This window comes from Odontesthes bonariensis, chromosome 7 (genome assembly GCF_027942865.1).
Source record: "Odontesthes bonariensis isolate fOdoBon6 chromosome 7, fOdoBon6.hap1, whole genome shotgun sequence".
NCBI lineage: Eukaryota > Metazoa > Chordata > Actinopteri > Atheriniformes > Atherinopsidae > Odontesthes > Odontesthes bonariensis.
In genome coordinates, this window is record NC_134512.1 from 25,798,076 (window position 1) to 25,817,307 (window position 19,232).

A 19,232-nucleotide genomic window follows, 5' to 3' on the forward strand; every position below is an offset into this window, starting at 1 on the left:
GGAAAACTTTTTCGTTTCGCACAGCACCATCGAGCTCCCACTGCACAGCCTCCTCACCAACAACGGAGAGCAGAGCCTGGAACCGGTTCTGTGTGCTAGGTACCCCAAGCAGAAGGGTTACAAAAATGGTAACGGGTTCCATGGGACTGGTACACTTTCGTGGTAGTGGAAACACTGAAATAAGCAAACCGTTCTGAACTGACCCGTACCGGACTGCATCGTGAAACTGGCATTGTGGTAAAATCTAAACAAAACAAATGTGATTTTAAAGGAGATTTAAAAATGGCTGCCCAACATCTAATGGCAACTTTTTCCCAAGTTTGGGAGCCGTGATTACGAAAGCCCTCTGAGCTTCAACCTAGTTTTTGGGAAAATCAAGGTCAGGTGATTAGCAGACCTTAGGGACCGAGAGGGAATATATCACTGAAGACTGTCAGAGAGGTAGGGTGGAGTGAGACTATTTTCTGCCAGAGAGAGAATTATAAAATCAGTTCTAAGCACACAGGGAGCCAATGAAGAACGGACAGAATTGGTGAAATATGCTCACACATGGGTACTCTGGTTTAAAGGCGAGCAGCAGCATTCTGGACAAGCTGAAGGCGTGAAAAGGAAGCCTGGCTAACCCCAACATAAAGAGCATTTAAGTAGTCCAAGCACCTGCTAAAACATGGTCTGGGCAAAGGACTGTGTGTTGTCCATGGGCACGATTGTCCAAAACTGTCCATTAGAAACTAATGCCAAACTCCCGATGTACGTAAAAACATAACTATGGTTTATAAACATTTCAATTCAGGGAATCCTTATAATCCTTATAGTTACGGAACACTCTTAAATTTACCGTCAAGTTTTTTTTTTTCCATTGATGTTTACTATGTCAGTGTTCTTGTCAAAGAATGCTCAGTTTCCATGTTTATATGTGCTGTTTGCGATAACAAGTCAAAAATTTGGAAAACATTTGAGCATTTGAGCCAGAGTCCTATTCAAATGTGACAGAAGAAATTGCTTTCATATTTTTTTTTCATTATTAAATAACTAACTGTGATTTTAAGACAAAACAATAGAGTCGGTATTACAATGACATTTTCTGGGCTGAAATACTTAGTTCCCATTGTGATTTCCCAAAGAAGATGGCAAAGGCTCCTTCCTCATCTTGTGTGTTCGTCAGTACACAGCAGATCTGCTCTCAATTGTGGTAGACAGAACATCAGCAAGACTCATTCTATTCTTCATTTCATCCCCCAGACACACTAGAAAACAGCTACAGTGCTTTCTGCAAGCTACATTTTCCAAAGGAAAGACCCACAAGCCTAAAAAAACGAAGCGCAATGTCATCACCCAAGAATCCGTGAAATACCAGAAAGTCTGAGTTTTATTACAAAAATCATCTAAGAGCACAAACAAATGTGCAGCACAAACATGGCTATTAATTGAGAAGGCAGATGGTCCCTTTGCGGGCAGGACAGCAATGAGCCAGCACTGTGGAAAACAAAGCATTCACGGTGACCACGACCCTCCATTTCTGTCGCTCCTATTGGGAGACAGGGTCTGGGATTGGAACCCACAAGACTCAAACAGAAATCACCATTGTTGCCTCAGCAAGACACACAGACAGACCAGTTCACAGGAACGAGTTGTATTGGGTTTCCGGAGGGGAATGTTGTTTATTCACCTCAACATCACTGTTGTATTCGTCCTTCTGCAATTTCTTTGATTGCTCTGGGAATGAAGCCACTTCCACCCTGACCTAAAATCTCCAATTTAAACACGTGAAGATATTTGTAGGACATTTGCCAAAAACTCAACACCAACAGTGAAATAAGTAACTACTGAAAGTGATCTTTGGATTAATAATGTTAAAGCTAAAGCCACCAGGTGAGCAACATGTATGGTATTTTCTAATTGTAAAGATTACACCAAAGTATTCTGAGGAACTAACTTTCCCACTTTTTTTTTAAGAGGCCTTTCTTCCCAGACATTGAAACTGGATCCTCTGTTTAATAGCTTGCTGTAGAAGGGCAGTGAATGAGTGGTTTCCATTCCGTTGGGCTGTAACTGATTGTCCCAGTGACCACAACAAAGGATAAAAAAGGGAGGAGGGTGAGGGAAAGAGAATAATCCTGGGCTCAGTATGCTCAAGAATCTTGAGATCAATGACTCAATGGCTTCCAGAGTCTTCTGCAACTTATCTACATTTTAACTCTAACATATTCACGTATTTAATGCACTGTAACATCTGATTGACCCTTTACGTCACAATTCAAGGCTATGTGATACATATGAAACTACATCATTTGAAAACATTATGCTGTTTTGGAACGATTGTGGCTTCCCTAAATGATAAAATAATATGTTGGAGTCAAGCAAGCTTGATCTACTTAAACATTCAGACATTAAAGGAAACAGAAAAAGACATGACGTAGGTGACTATGAGGACAGCAGACAAATGGTGTACAGAGTCAGTGTTGTTTTAATGGAGTGATATTACCTTGACAGACTTGCTTTAGGCAGTATTCTGTGGCAGACAACCATTAACCAAACCAACCCTGTGTGTCAGAATAACAATATTTGGAACATTTTGTTGGATTTCCTCAAATCTCTGGAGTAACAAAGGCAGGAGACATCCTGTTAAAAACAAAATGACACATTAATTATCATTGGCAGCTGTATTTTACACTTCACACAGAAAAGCTCAATGCCAGAGTACAAAATTCAAAGGCCTTCCAGTCATGAATATCTCAGATTAATGCTAAATCCTAACACAGGCACGCAGAAAATAAAATGACATACTGAGTGGGCAGAGACATATGGATGTTAAAATAAAAGTCACACATTGTTAGCCTGATAAACCAGCCTAAATGGATTGGATGTCTAATTTAGTCTGGCACCGATCAATGGATACAACGGAACATTGTTGATGAGCACAACCCGTTGTCTTTCAAACCGCGTCTGTGCCTATAGGCCAACGCTCTGACCAATCAGCGCAACTGACTGTGACGTAGTAAGCGCGACAGAAAGCTTTGGTGGGAGGGGACTCTTCCAAAACTGATGCCAAGCACAGATTCTATAATAGGACAGATACGCCACTCACGGTGCATTTCCGGTTTCCAACGAGGCGATTTTGGTTGCAGTTCCACCCTCTTTCCACGTGGGGCGCTCAATTTTGGAGACCAGAATGAATGGAGTCCTATGGAGCTATACGCCCTTTCGTGCCCTTATCTCAAGATATAATTTTTTCTCTAGTAATTCGAATGTTGTTTTCGAAAAAGGGTGTTTAGAAAATACCCATGGCTGAGTTTTAGATTTTTAGAGCCACTCATTTGCTTAAAAAAAGGATTTGAAGTGTATATGACGTCATACATAGCGGGTCGACCAGCTGTCATTAGCACAATGCTAGCGCGTTGTGGACAACAAGAAGCCAACCAGTAAGAAATCAAAGCGATATATGTACTCGTTCAGTAGATTTTTTACTTGAAACCCATGTTGAGCTCTCAGAAACTACATTCAAATCTGAGCGCTCTTGAGGAGACTTAGGTGAAACTGACCATTTGTAGCATCTAGCTCCATAGGGCCCCATTCATTCTGGTCTCCACCGACGCTCCCAGTGGAATTCTGGTGGAACTGCAGCCAAAAAGCCGGTACAATGGGGCTTAATACAGAGTGGCAAGGCTGTTCGTTATAATGGCTGTGTGCCAAGGCTGAATCAAACGAGCACTGTTCCATTGCCGCCGCCATCTTTCTTGTTGTGCTTTCGCTTGTCTATGTTCGCTTCCACTGCCCAACGTCGCACTGCTCTGTCGTCACTCCCTCAAAACCCCGCACCAGAACCCTCTGGCCCGCCCGCGTTGATTCAAAACACATCTCTGCGTTGTGATTGGTTTAGTTGCCATCTGCCAGATTCAGGGCAGTATTTTCAAAATGACAAGTGGATCGAGGCCAGACCCAACCGCAGGCAAAACATTTTGCCGTCCAGCAGTTGGCGCTGGTTTTCCAGGCTAACACATTGTGACTGTGACCATATTAACAATGTGCCTTTTCATGTGTTTTGTACTTTTCCTTTTGATGAGTCTGAATAATTAGATAATTAATTCTCTGAATCTCTTCTTAAAATCTGAGGGTATGCAGACACAATGGTTAGGGGACAACGATATGCAGATGTGTTCTGAAAGATTGAACTTTGCCATTATAAACCCATGTGTTTCTGTCAATTTTGTTTGTTTTTTTAGTTACTGAATCCGAGCATGATCAATTGCAGATTTTATGATGTTTAGAACTCATACATTGTGCTGCCAATACTTTCTGTAACATTAACCGCCGTGTGGCTTCCTCTCAGCTCCTTAGTACACAGGACATAACTGTTAAGTTGCAATGAGTGTGAAATGCACTAAGCTGTGACTGTCACATCACCTCATGTGGTTGCAAGAACTGTCTTATCCTTTAGTATCGTTTTGATATTTCTCCATGTAGTGTCGTAGAGCTGTATTATGCATGATGCGATTATAGTGTATCTTGGAATCATATGTTGTGGCCCCAGTCCCATCAGTTCCTGAAACAGCTCTTCTTAAACATTATCAACAGGCCAGATATCTTTGCTCATAAATTTTGTCAGTGACGGCATTGTTTGTTCCTCTGTCAAGGCCCGTAAATAGCAGGCAGTCCGACAATGTTTGATTGGTAATGTAATTCTTGCTATTTGTGGCGCCTCAGCTGACTTATTTGGGGGTAAAGCTAGCAGGTAGATTTGCAGATTTGTTGTTTGGTAAGACGGCTGCTTTGTACAAAGTTAAGAGCCTTATCTTTGTTCGTCGCTGTATCTTTTAAGTTGTACACTCCCAAATACTTCTAAACACTAATTCTCAGATTATTTAGGATTGTGGTTGTTGTCTAAGGACAACTTTGTTTGCTGGTTTCCTCTACTTTTGTAGCAACAGAGCAGACATAGCATTAGCTTATTCGATTTTACTGAGAGGTTACGAGCGAATGGGCAAGCTGATAGAAGGATGCCCTTGGCAAGATTGTAAGGCAAAGTGAAGAATGTAATAGATTACTTTACACAGAAGACAGTCAGAGGAGACAACCTTTAAGTTAAACTTTACTTTGACCTTGGTGCCGACAGCTGCAGTGCGCACTGTCTCTGTTCAGGGTTAGGCTGCATCTGCTGTCATGTACCAACATCAGATTTGGTCACATGGCTGCTGGCATATTTTCTTAGTTTCTTTTAGGCAAACAACATTTTGCTGAGGCCAGATGTTTTTGAAGTAGCTTTTTGTTTTTACTTGCTGCTGAAGTTAACTTTATTGTGGTGTCAATTGTGGGATTGAAGTGTTTGCCATTATGTCACTGCTGGCTAATATGTTTACATCGGTGTGCAAAAATGATCAAATAAAGTAGGATATGCACCACAACCCTTTTATCTTTTGATCATTTTGTTGTTTGTAAAAAAACAGATAGATGTAGAGAAAGCTCGGAGGGCCGTGCAGCCCAAGTTCCAGTGCTTCACAGCACTGACATGACACAATGTATCATATAAGAGGGATAATTCGGAAGAGGCATATTAATGTGAGAAAAGTTCAAGTTCAGTATTTCAGGTGGTCAAAAATGAACATGAACTTGTCTAGTTTTAATCAATATCAACTAGACTTTGAGGCAATTGTTGTGAAGTGTGAACTTACACGACACTGTTTCCCATTTCAGCACGTGTGGCTCCTTTTATACAAACATACCGTGTGTATGTATGTAGTTTTCCCTGACAAAATGCCAAACTTTACAACTCTATGTGATTATAGAGCAAACCTATCCTGTCCATTTGTGGCTTTTTTATTTTTATCTTAAGGTTACAACTCTCAGGCAAAAAGGCATCTGAGATTGCATGTAGTGTCCACGGACAAGGGACAGTAGGGTATATGGGCTAGGGCACAGACAAAACATCACTTTGGCAAACAGAGCAAACTCTCCACTCATTTTCACTTACAATATAGAGCTAAAAACATCTGAGGTCAGAAGGCTACTTATGTCAGCGAGGCTGTTTGCAAATGTGCTGTGAGATCAAAGTGTGGACAGCTCCAATCCATTTCACGAGGAAAGATGTCTTTAAGGTCAAGTCTGTTTTACGTGGCCATCACACCACGGTTTATTGTGGTAGGACTTTTTTCCCCTCCTTCCCCGTCATATTCATCCATTTTAACACCATGGACGTCACAGTGTGTACTGAGCTGCTTGTAACAACAGAGACTGCATTCTGAATTTTCATGAGTACAGCCTCAGTTTGTATTCGCTGATGTGATTGATCCACTGTGTACTCTGGCAACAGTTAGAGTTCAGTAGCGGTTGTAAATGGTTGCATTTAAAATCAGTAAGTTATGGAGGGGCACACTTGGATGCTTTGTGTTTTTCTTTGGGTCAAGGTGGAGCCCCCTTATAATTGGTGAACTGTCGATCTCACTAAACTTCAAAATATGCCATTGATTTAAGGGAGGGCAATAATAGGAGCCCCATATCACAAAGACTCTATACAGTAACTAAATATATTGTTGAGAAGCCAATCATTTATGATGCTATTTTGGGTGAAGGCCCCAGCTGACTTTTCTGAAACATACACATCAGTATCTCATGTTGTTTTTTTTTAGCAATCCAACACTTTGTTTGGCTAAAGTCAGAGTCAGGTCCCTGAAGGATGTATTCTAAAATGATGGGCATAAAATTCAGTGAGCTCACATTTTATTGCAAAGTTTATTCGACTGTACAGCAGCACCTTTTTTGAGAGGTAAAAACATTTGAATCTTGGTTGTCTCTTATTGCCCGTGTAATATGTAGTGGTGACACTGGTTCAGGGATCATTGTTAAAACACTGTTGTGTTGTATGTGTCTGCCATCTATTGGACTCCTCAGAAACATCACTTGTCAAATTCAGGGGAAATATTATAAAATCTGCTTATCAGCAGAGACAGTTAATAGCAATTCTTTCTTTTTTTTCAGATTTGTAAGGTAACAGATACACTTGAGGTAATTCTGCAATACCTTGGCATAAAGTCACAATGTATCCCTTTGTTTCATTTTAAATGTTTAAATGAGCCCATTGTCTTTGTGAGCATGAAAGGATTCCAATCTGAATGAAGAGAAAAAAACCCTAGTTAGGTGGTGGCAACCATCGAACAGAAATATATTTTGTATTTAAGGCAATGAGGAGCAGTGGGTTGCGAAATAGGGGAAAAAAATAAATATTTCTAAATGTTTTAAAATAACTCACTTATATACTACAACATGTGTTGCGGTGGGAACCAGAGTTTGACGCCAGGAAAAAGAGGGAGTGGGAGAGTCCAGGAGTCGGCCGAGCACGTGCCTCCTGAGGTCCTCTGGGCTCAGCCTCACCAGCCCTTTGGCTAGACTCGAATCAGCCCCATACCCTGTCTACTCCAGGCCAGACACCACCATGACCACTTGTATTGAGTGGCCTGACCACCATTGTGCCACAGTAGAGTACACAAACAAACAGTGCAGACGCACACCAGTCTGCTTCCTTGCCATTACGTCGACTCATCAAGCCCACTTGGTTTAGTCATACCAAAGGCCTCCAGTGCAAGCAGCTCCTTCTTGGCTTTGGATGGAGAATCTGGCAGAAGATATTTGCTCATTTGTCCCCACACATGTATGTGGTTTGCGAACGCTTCTAGGGGACTGCTGTCCCAGTCTTTCTTACTGTGTAGCTTACGGGCCAGCCAGGCCTTTTCTTGGTAATGTCCTCCCACACAGTCTGACTACAGGGCTTTTTGTTGTTCATGTTCAGCTGTTTAAATCTTCTCATTGTGTTACCTGTGGGTTTTCTTATACAGTATAGACAAGCCCAATACTTAAGACATTTTCATGTTTTAAACCACAAATGAAATGTTTCTTCTAATTGACACACTCTTAAAATACACTTAATTTGTGATTTGTGGTTGTGCAATAAAAATGTCCGTAGTTCTAACAATATACCACAATGACACAGAGCTTTCTTCTGACAAACAACTGATAGAAAAAAAAAACAATTCTGTCAAATGTTTTTTATCCTTAAAACAACATTTCCACATGAAAACCAGACCATTCTTTTGTACTTTGGATAGATTGGAAGAAGTGGATTATAAAACATGCATCAAACTTTTGGTGAAAGTATGGATTTAGGGTTGTGGGGTCAACACGCAAACAAAGACTAAAAAAATGAAAAATATGCACAACATTTCCTCCCTCTTTTCATGTAGACCACAAGACTGACCTGCTGGCCTCTATTTCCTCTGAGGAGGATATCCCCCTTTTAGTAGAGCATTAAAACCCATCAAAACAGACGACTTGAGATCCTGATGTATGCGCCCCCTCCTCTATTGTCTTTGAAGTGCTGGGAGGCTTTGGCCATGCCTGACCACTGTGATGATTGCAGTCTCATAGTTAGGCCGTTACTGACATGTTCCCAGCTCCCTTTCCGTCTCATGCATCCCCTAAAGTTTCATGAAAACAGGGGTTCTGGTTCAATGATAAATGATAAATAAAGTAAGAATACAATTGTTGCTGTCCATACCAAGTGTCTTTAGTTTCTGCTTGCACCTTGTTTCCCTCTATGGACCGCCCCAGACAGGATTTGCATGCAACCCTGCCCCCCCACCTCCCCAAGAAAGCACACGTGCTCAACCAAATTGACAAAAAGACCATAAGTTGAGCCGAGATTCACAGTGTTTCCATGCATACACAAAGCAGAAGCTTCTGTACTTCCAACTCATCTAAGGGCATTCAGAGGACAAGCTGTTATATGTCTTAACCACCCCTTGACAGATATCATTGGGTGCTAAAACAAACAAAATGTTCTAAATGTAACCTTGGAAACTGACATTCCACCAAGCGCCAAGAACAAAAGCAAACGAGCTGAAAGAGCTCTATTCATATGTCTCTGTTTGTTCACTAATATTGACATGTCTGAGCTATCAAAATCAAGTTTCCTATTATAACTGCAGTCAGGGTATTGAATGAAGTTTTCATGACCATTCTAACCCGTACGGTTCTTAATTGCTCACTGTTCCAGACAGTTGTTACTTTATAGAATATTCTTTTCATCATTTGGCATCAGTACTCACAAGTGAGGCAAAACTTTGAATTTGTTAGCTGACAAACTCATTGTCAATCTTAACTGGTTTTGATACAACTTTCATTAAATTCAGGAAGACTTTTTTGGAGGGCCCTATCTAGTCCATGACTTTGGAGGTAGAAGTTACCATATTTTGGATGATAGGAAAGAGTACTAAGTTATCAGCTAGCCGTAGGCTATTATAAGCTAGCTAGCAAGGTACATTCTTAAGGTAGGATTTTCAGAAAACCCTGTTCGGACAAGTTTCTTTGGAGGGAAACAAGAGGGCTTAAAACTTAAAACCAGCATTACATTTATCAGTGAACTTTTTGAAAAAAGTATTTTTCCATCAGAAGTCATGTTACCTGTGATAATACTAGGGAAGCCCCTTGTCTTGTTAAAAAGAAATCCTATATAGCCCGATATCCACTAACTGAATTATTTTGAAAAGGACCACCAGCATACTGAACAGAGGGGGTGAATCCATCCACTGACCTCATAATGACCTGTGATAAAAATGTAGACTGTGTAGCCTATTTCATGTGTGAAGTTGACATTTTATGGATAAGAATATATCATTGTCTGATACTGCACTTCAAGCATTATTATGTCTATCTGAAGGATTACTTACTAGGATTTACGCATTATTAGATAGTAAAGCTTATTTTCCTCAGATCAATTTCCATGCCCATTTGGAATTTTACACTGGCCGTCATAGAAGCACAAGCGAACAAAACAATAGCGATGACAGACCGTACCCTGCAATATGAAGTTTAAAATACCTTGAGTACGCATTCACTGACCATGCCTGCCTAAGAACAATCATCAAGCCAGGTCAAGAGGGATAATGAGGCAGAACTGAACTTGAATTGTGGTGTGACAAGAACCTCTGGAAAAACTGTGATGAGAAATGTGATTTTTCATCCTGCGGTTAGTGCCGTTTATATGTGTTTTTCATTATAGCTGTCCCGTCTCCTCACCCACAGATATACACTCAGACCCAGAAGCTAATGACATACTTTTTCTGTTGAAAAGCAATGAAACATAACATTAAAACTCAAGAAAAATCTGCAAATTAACACATTTGAAATATTACTCTTTAAATGGTACTGTGATGAAATACAAGCTGTAACTGTAACTAAAATAGCGTTTATTCTATTGGGAAGAAATGCTCAAATACACAAAGTACACACATATTAAGAAAGGAAAAGTAAATGTCACAAGAACAAAGGCTTATAATGCTACGGAAAGTATATACTGTAGATACATTTAATCATACCCTAATGACTTCTCTACTTGCATGCACTTTCAACAAACAAAAAAAAGTCTGAATGTCTGAGATATCTTTATAATGACATGATATAGTTTTTCAAATTTGTGCACTTCAAACCGAACGTGCCATAAAAACAACCAAAAGCTCCAAACAGAGGTAGGTAGCAGCCTTTGATCTTAGCAACAGTCAAAAGTAATAACATAGTCAAAACATAACATTAAAACCTTGACTCAGATTTATGAATTGATATAACGAAACAAAGTGTACAGTGTTGACAATAGATGTTTTAATAGGTGTAGTAAAATGTGGCATCCGCCTCTCAGAACCAAAACTCTGACACAAAGATATGAACGTTGACGAGGTTCTGGCCAGAGTCGCCCTGAGCTGACAGGTTGCGCATGGACAGCTTCAGCACTGTTTCCATTGGACCAATCACAGGCTTTACTTGGCGAACAACACCTGAGGGAGACAAAAAGGAATTGTGATACCGGTGTGAGTTTTTGTCATTTTCTTCTTAACAATGAAGCTACGGTTTGTCGGTCTGTTATATGTCCACTACATGGTCGTTATCTGAAGTGAAAAAGGACTCAAACAGGAACAGCAAGATGACTAAAAACTTGGCAGTAGCCTATCATTAAACAGTGTCACAGACATTATGCTTATTTTGATTCCATAATTTATGAAACTTAATGATTAGCTAGCTAACAAAGCAGTAATAATAAACCCTTTCCCCAAAATAAGATCTCTTTTGCCAGTTGATCTGTACAGCAATGCAGGTTCGGCATGGTCAGACCTTCTGGCCTGAAAAAACCTGAAACTCCAATGACAGATGCATGTCATAGATATTCCACCTTCCTTCTAACCAATTCCTCTCCCTACTGTATGTATGTAAGAATTATGAGGAGAAAAAAAAACATTACTCAAAACTAGATTTCAAGTAGTATCTAGATGATTTGGTGTGTTTTGATTACTTTAGAATACATTATTTTTTTGTGCATCTATTTGTGAAGTGGGTTCACAGCAGAGTGTCCATATTTGTGCCACCATCTAGTAGCACTTGGGATATATATACCACCATAAAAGGCACACAGAACTGCTCAGAGCAAGACATTAAAGTGGTGGAATCAGCTGTTGTGAATGTTGTTTTGTAAGAGGTTCGTGGTTACATATTTGAGAAATAGAGTTCATTCTTATTACAGCAATGCTGTGTGAATCTATCTTTTCAAAGATACAAAAATATGCAGAGTATGCAGCGGGGAAGTGAATTTGGGATAGGCAAAAGTAGAAAACCAGAATAAATATTGGTGGGGCTTTTCCTAGAAAACAAAGGTTTTTAGGGGGGTGACAAAATTGCTTGAATTCTCTTCGGGGGAATCTAGCCCACTGATGTGAATGTAATTTATTGTCAGTGGATTTGATATGGTTTCTATCTCCAGCGTGATTGCTCGATGTCAGTATTTCATACACACTTAGTTCAACATCCAGTAAACAACCATGGAAACGAACTAGGTATTATACATAAGCAGCAGACTTTTGGAGAGTCCAAATGTAACATATCTCCTCAGCTGATACATCTCTTACAGAAAATATCTTCAGGAGAAGACTAGGTGAAAGGATGGTGTTGTTTACAGCTAATCTGAAATAGAAATTCTGAACATGACAAGTGTTAGATAACATGGGGATCTGCAAATCAAAAGCTAACTAAACATGAAATGTCGCTGGTGTAGACATGATGTGTTGTTTACAATGTAGACATCGTCATCGGCAGTTTTTACTGAAATATTTCATCCTGCAATAACTGCTGTTCAACACAAAACAGCGTCTAAGGGCAATCATTTTGATAGGAGTTTTGTGCATAACCCCCCAGTTTACATGCTGGGCTTTGATCCGGACATAAAAGTAGTCTGTACCAACAGAACAACCAGAAGGGATAGTGTACATCTCAAGTGTCAAAAAAACGGAAAGCATTCAGCACTAACTATAAATCTCTCTGATTTGCTCCACATTGTATTAATTTGCTGCAAAATTGTGTTTGTGACGTAATAGGTCCACCAAAAAGTGGCGTAGCTGAACTAAAACTGCAGTTTGACCTGGCTATACTGACTGTGACATGTCCAGAATGTACCCTGACTTTCTTCCAGTATTATCTGGGATAGGTCTCAGCAACACCCAATAGCCCTCTAAAGGATAAGTAGATGAGTCTCATGTTACAGCATACTGCATGGGGCCTGGTGATATATTAAGACTTAATGCTTGGATGAAAAAAATATATATCAGTTTCTGGCTTCAATTGCCACAAATGCTCCTTTTCCAGGTGTGCCACTGTACCAGCTGGTGCAGTTCGGTGAGTGTTCAAATAAAGTGTGTTGTTCACGAGCTTGAAAAACTGCCCATGACAAACCTCATGAATCAGAGACACATTAAAGTCTCCGTAAAACAGATGGAAGAATAAACATACAGCAACAGAGCATTACCGAATTCCCGTGGAATTCACTGGGTGCTCTTTTTAAGAGAACATGCGATTACAGGGGGGAAAAAATGCCAGTGTTTATACAGGCTGTCAGCAGACCTAGCTCTGAAGAAGTTTGGTGACATTTCAACTCTGGCCCGTTAGATCAGCTATCACCAGATTTCAGTCAGGCTGCACAACTGCTTCACTGTTCTTCTGTCACACCAACAACCAACCTCTTTCTTTTTCCCCATTTTCTTGTGTTTCTACTGAGTCAGTAGTGTTCAAGTTATCATTAGGGTGACTCAAGAGTTTAACTCAGCATGGATAAAAATGATGAAGGATCACTGCCTCGATCAATTTGAATTCTGAGGCTCTACTCTGCGGTACTTGTTACAAAAAAGTAAAACACATTTGGTTGTCATTCACAACAGGGGAAATGATGATTCATTATGCGCCATTGGCTGGGTCCTTTGGGACACTGGCATTGTATGATGGCAGATCCCCCACCCACTCATTCTTCTTTTTTCCCCCTCTCTTCCCTTCCTAAGGGGGCCCTGGTGTTTGTGGCACCATCACTGTGGCCCACAAGGGTAAATGAGTCCCATGTGTTTGATGGAGGGGAGCAGTCGCAGTCACGCAATACAGCCATGGAGGCATTCCTCCAGGAATTCATCCTTAACTCTGGGCGGGACAAGCTTTAAGTACTGCTGTCTTTCTTCTCTCCGTCACTTTATTTTGCTTTCTCATCGTTTTCTGAGTATGATCCGTGGGCAAATAGGAGATTTCAGCAGATTCTGGAGATAAGCCCTCAGAGGAGTGAGGAATGGGGCCCACTCTTACCAGGTTTGGCCCCCCCCCCTGTTTTGGTGTTTTGGTATTCCGTTGCATGGTGATGCTAGACAGAGAGGCGCGTGCCTGATTTTATTGTTTCCAAACCATCGATGCCATCAGACAGAACAACATTTTGCTTTAACATAACACCAGCTGCAACATTGAGAAAATAAGTGACATGGAAAAAGAGACGGAATTTTGAGTGGGAAAATTATTTTCTGACACAAGCCAACTGAGATGTCACGCAAATTCGAAGTTGACCAATCCAAACTATTAGTGAGTTCCAAAGATTTGATTTGTCCTTTGAATCAATGCAAGTGCTCATTTTTAATTGCAGTAAAAAGCAAGTGTGGCTGACATCTAATGAGGACAAAACAATTTTTAATCAGGGTCAACTGAGTTTTCCTCTAAAACTCCTGCAGACTGGTTCTATGAAAAGAAGCTAAACAATCTTTCCACATCACTCAATACTAAAAAAAACTGAGACGCACATTATATCTACACTAAAATTTAGCAAGGGCTTCTAAAGAGGACAGTATGTGGAATGTGTCTGAGGCCCATTAGTGTTTTGTAAATTTGTTTTGTGGTCTAATTAGAGTAATAAGTGTTTTCTCAAGAACAGAAAGTCTGTTATTGTGCCATATAACTGCTCCAAATTTCCTCTGAGCTCGTGGCAGAAAATTAAAAAAAAATCCTAAACCATGAAGCACACTTTGGTTTTCCTCAGCTCAAATTTCGGAATTTTGCATGCTCTAAAGCATGACAACAAAAATGAACCTTTGAGAAGTATCACAGTTCCTGTAGTGTGTTGTCGAATTGTAAGAAACACCTTGTTGTTTGAGTCAACTTTTTTGCACAGCCCTAAAGACAAGAACATGGTTATAATTATATTACAATGTGGCTTCATGTGACCAATTCTACACAAAGGATTTTGACACTAATGCAATTTTACGTGACCCCTTAAAAGCTTCTGTGAAATCCAAACATTATGACTCTGTGTTTCCATAAGCTTCCCATCAAAAGCACAGTGGTATCCTCAATGAGGGGAAAGCATCAACTAACAGCTGGGCCTCAACGTACTCACAGTGAACCTGAGGTGAAACCACAACCGCATACTCATCTTTAACATTTCATCCCAAGCTTTAAGGAAAAAGGCCAACAGCCACATAACAGGTTGACTCTGATTGGCGAACACACCACCTGAGATTGATATAAATAAACATGCAGAGGTTTTCAAAACCTCTACGGATGATTATTGGCCCTGTGAATTGGTTGCAAAGTCATTGCAGGCCTGGCGAGGCTGAGCAGAAGTTCCAGTTGTAACCCTGAGAAGGTTTGTGGTCTCCTTCCAGTTCACTGACGTATCTGCCAAAGGGTGCAAAGGTGACCCCACTTGCTCAAACAGCCACCATCAAACAGGCAGCTGCACAATCTGTCCAATCGCCAAGACATTGTGCCGCGCCATAAAGTATCCCCTTAAGCAGAAAATAACCTTGAATAAATGCATGCAAGTAGCAGAGACACTCCCACAAAACAAAGTGAAGCAAATGCCAGTAGGCATTTGTCATCCTTTATGGCCACAAGGTCTGTCATATTGAAGGGTTACATGTAAACAGTACAATTTCTGGGTTTTCTGGTTTCTACAACTCAGCGATGACAAAATCTAAAATGAGCGGGTTTAACACCAGAGACAAATGAAAAGTATGTACTGGCGTGCTCACTGCGGTAAAACCATTGGAGAGAATCCAGGTGGAGTACAAACTTCCAGTATACAAAGAAGGTGCCGGAGGGCATTCTTCGGCATCATTACAGTGATTCTGCATCTTTTACTGATGTACACAAAGTACATCTTTTACTGCTGCACAGCGGAAGAGTGGTTTCTTTAACAACTCGCTTTTTTACTGCCTGAAAGGTCCATAAAGCTACAAGACGTTCCAAAGAAACTCCTAACTAGCTCCCTTGTTACAGAACTAGTAAAACAACCAATTTAAGTTTTGATAACCAGTAATTGCGGCACACATATAATCCTTTCAAATTACCCGGTATAACAACACGACCAACAGTATACAGACAGAGCGCATAGGACCCTCAGGGACTGGATCTCAACCTTCTCACTGGTACATGGATGGCCAGTCAGGTCAGGCTGTCCAAACACAGCTCCGACCACTCCAGGGAGGGGGTGGGATCCATGCACAGCCCAGCTCGGTAAGGCCGCCAACTGTGGCATGATATTTTAAGGTCAATTAACAGTGACTCATCGTCACTGATCTCTTAAATGGTCCGTGGGTCATTGTTGGACAGTGTCACTTGCTGGGTAGTGACATCATTGAAAAGTAGCCTCAGGGACACGGGGTTTGTTCTTTTCTCGGACTGTCTGTTTTAGCAGTTGCGGGCCGGCGCAGCTGAGATGACATAACATGCGCCATTATCTTTACCGCAACCTTTGCACTACATTACAAGTAACCTTTCAAAGCCATAACTAAGAGGCATAAAATAGACTTGAATGCAGACTAAATGGAAAGGATCTGTGATGAAAACCTGCTTTGTTTGCATTCTAAATAAGGACTCTTTTATTACACTCTGCCTAAATGATGGGAGTAAAGCATACAAGTTGCAGAGGAGCTTTTGTGACGCTTTGCTATCGACTTTGGCGTGTCACTCTACAAGCGCAGACAAAATACAGGACTAATTTAGTGAATTTAACAGTTGACTAAACAAAGCTGGACTTTTCTGAAACCATACTGTTTGAAAGCGCAGAGTAATGAAGAGCATAAATTAAACAGATAACCAAACTGAAGGAGATAAGTGTATCATGATGAATTATGTAGACAGTTTCATTGCAAGTAATATGTACTTTGTGTTCACACGTGGTATGTCTCTACATCACTATCTCTTCATCAGTACATTTGATTGTGGTGGACCACCCGAGGGGAAAGTTGCATATTTTGACTGTGGGGTTGTTGGGTGGAAAAGACCCTGTTTTGATTAGCTGTAGAAATTTCCACACAAGGATTCCTCGTGGGCTTGGCGCTCTCTGGTGGGCCCCTTGCAGCCTCGCCATGATTCATCCAAATGACAGCCAGCTCAAAGTAAAGGAGCTACTTCTCTGCTTATCTCCGTGGCTGTCCTCAGCCCCCCACCAACGCAGCCGCAAGCCAGCGCCACAAGCCCCACTGGCTCAGAAGTAGTTATGTCTCACACGCAGGGCTCACATTCCACTGGCCACTGTTGACGGCTGCACTGACGACCATGACTACCTGCACAGAGACAAACCGTCCACTTCCACTTCTTTCATTTATCTATCTGGCTGTCAACTCTGTGCAGATGCCAGTTCAGAATATATTCATACTCTGGGCAGCATATTTAACAAAGAGGCATATTTCCACCTGCGATGGAAAAATGACTGGAATTTAGCTGCTGCGTCTTAAATTTACAGTTTCCCTAAAGGATAGGTGTGAATCCTGAAGGGAAAACACTGGGGTGTAGGTTGTTCTCCAGTAAGATAAACATAAATAATACATGATAAAATCTTCTTTTCCCACAAAACACGAAAAGCCAGCAATGATTAATGGAGCAGCAAAGTTCTACCGTGACAAATAATTTCTCACGAAGAGGAGTTATTTGAACACATCCAAGAGATGACTAAACTTGTGCTGCCTGTTTAATTCCACTGTTGTCTACTGATTGTGTTGTACATTGGATTTACACCAAGGGAAACTAGTCAGGGAGCTGCTGAGTCAAGAAAAACCACAAATCACGTTAGAGTTGTGTCTAAATATTCTGTAGTTATATAAATATTTTGCACAGTGCAAGGGAAGAAACATTACATCTAATCTGCCCCATAAAAAAATCTGTCAATAACTACTAAATACTGGCTAAAACAAGAGCAGCATACTATTTATTTGACTGGGAGGTAATCAAACAAGGATACCACAAGCACTTTATCAGACAGTGAGAGTTAACCATCAACCCACAGATTGGCAAAATCAATCATCCCGTTATCAGCTCTATTCCACCTATCCCTAATTCAAAGTCAATGGCTACTTGAGTGGGAGTAATGCTTTGCATCACTGTTTATATTTCCACAAATCTTTATGCCACAAATGCAAGGATGCTGAACTGAACTCTTGTGAACTGAACTCTTTCTGATGTGTCTACCTGAAGGGATATGGTGCGGTCGCTGCCATACAACTGCGGCTGTCGGGAGGATCTGTAAGCGTGTGATTAGCGCTGATCTTGTTTTCCAAGTGCTGAGGGATGGTTGTGTTTGCACAGATGCGAGAGGCTGTCAAGGTTGTCATCCAGATGTGACAGTGCTGGTAAAACCAGTGATGGATGACCACAAACTAGGAAAGAGTGGTGTGGCTTTTACACTGTGGTGTGCCGTCGGCCAGTACTGTGTTCGTGTGTGCATGTCTATGCGTACACTTTGTGCCGAAGTGTGCAGCTGAGAGAGGGCAAGCGAGCAGAACGGAAAAGAGCGTCAGCCAATCAAACCTTTTAGGAATTCCTTTTTAAAGTTAGCAATGGATTCTGAGGATTGTTAATTGCCTCTTTTGTCGCTTTCAATAACACAAACAGTGGCCAAAAATAATGACCAAAGGTAGTTTGAGTTCACACACTTGTTCATTACTGGAGCCTCAAAGTCTGCTGCTCTTCACATCCCACCAAGCCGAAATACCACTGTTGGAGACACTGGAGATACTGGAAACTAAAGCTTCCTCGTGTGACACGTCAGCGAGCCTCATACAATGGTTACGCAACAGCAGCGTTTGCGGGCCAAAGCACCAGCAGCACAACCCACTAAATAAAAAGCATGAGCCCTTCGACGCACCACGGACGCCACACTTCACAGCAAGTTGTCAGTGACCAAAGACTCCATCATGCAGGGCCTCAATTTGGATATGTGATGTGCAACTGGTGCTAACATGCAAAAGCTGCATCCAATAAGCATCTGATGGGTTTGGGAGAGAAGTGGCTCCTCGCAAACAGCTCTTTCATGTGGTCGTCAGTTTAAGTGCTCTAATGCTCGGCGAGACACTGAGGCCTAGCGTGGGGAAATGGAACAATACATTCAACCACATGAAGCACAGCGCCCAGGATTACTTCTGCACATATTTTCTCTCCCATTTCTCTCATCACACTTTGTCTTTCTCGCTCTGCCGTTTTATTCTCACTCCTTCATTTGCGCACGCACACGCATTACTCCTCCAAATGAGCACTGCTGTAAACAGGGAATTTAACCTAAATCCTTTTTGCACATATGCACACAGACACTCGCAGGAGATGATAGATCACAAAATAAGTAGAATTACACTATTGTTCATTCCAACAAAAACATACTATTATAAGAGAGTACTTTATAATTATAGCAGCTTTTGCAGTGAATTATGTGAATTAACACTGGCGAAGAGCATTTTTCTCGTGTATCTTTGCATGAATTTGGGTGTGTTTGATAAGCACACATCTGTTCCTGCAACTGTACAGTAGAGGAACACTTGTGTGCTCCCACCATCCAGCCCTAACCAGAGACAGCCACACACTCTGTTCTCCTCCCTCCCTTCCTTTCTGTGAAGCCAGATGTGAGCACT

General features: G+C 41.2%; 1 protein-coding gene across 2 annotated transcripts in view; it reads right to left on the reverse strand.

The window, feature by feature from the left end:
• Window positions 1-9,986: 9,986 nt before the first annotated feature.
• The window catches only part of fbln1 (fibulin 1), a 34,491-nt gene continuing 25,245 nt past the window's right edge, over window positions 9,987-19,232 (reverse strand). The window contains exon 17 of one of the 2 annotated variants that reach the window (XM_075470318.1): window positions 9,987-10,817. In XM_075470318.1, the coding sequence (XP_075326433.1) occupies window positions 10,678-10,817 (140 nt within the window). In that variant the 3' untranslated portion in view covers window positions 9,987-10,677. The remainder of the gene's footprint in view (window positions 10,818-19,232) is intronic. The other variant, XM_075470319.1, reaches the window with a different exon arrangement.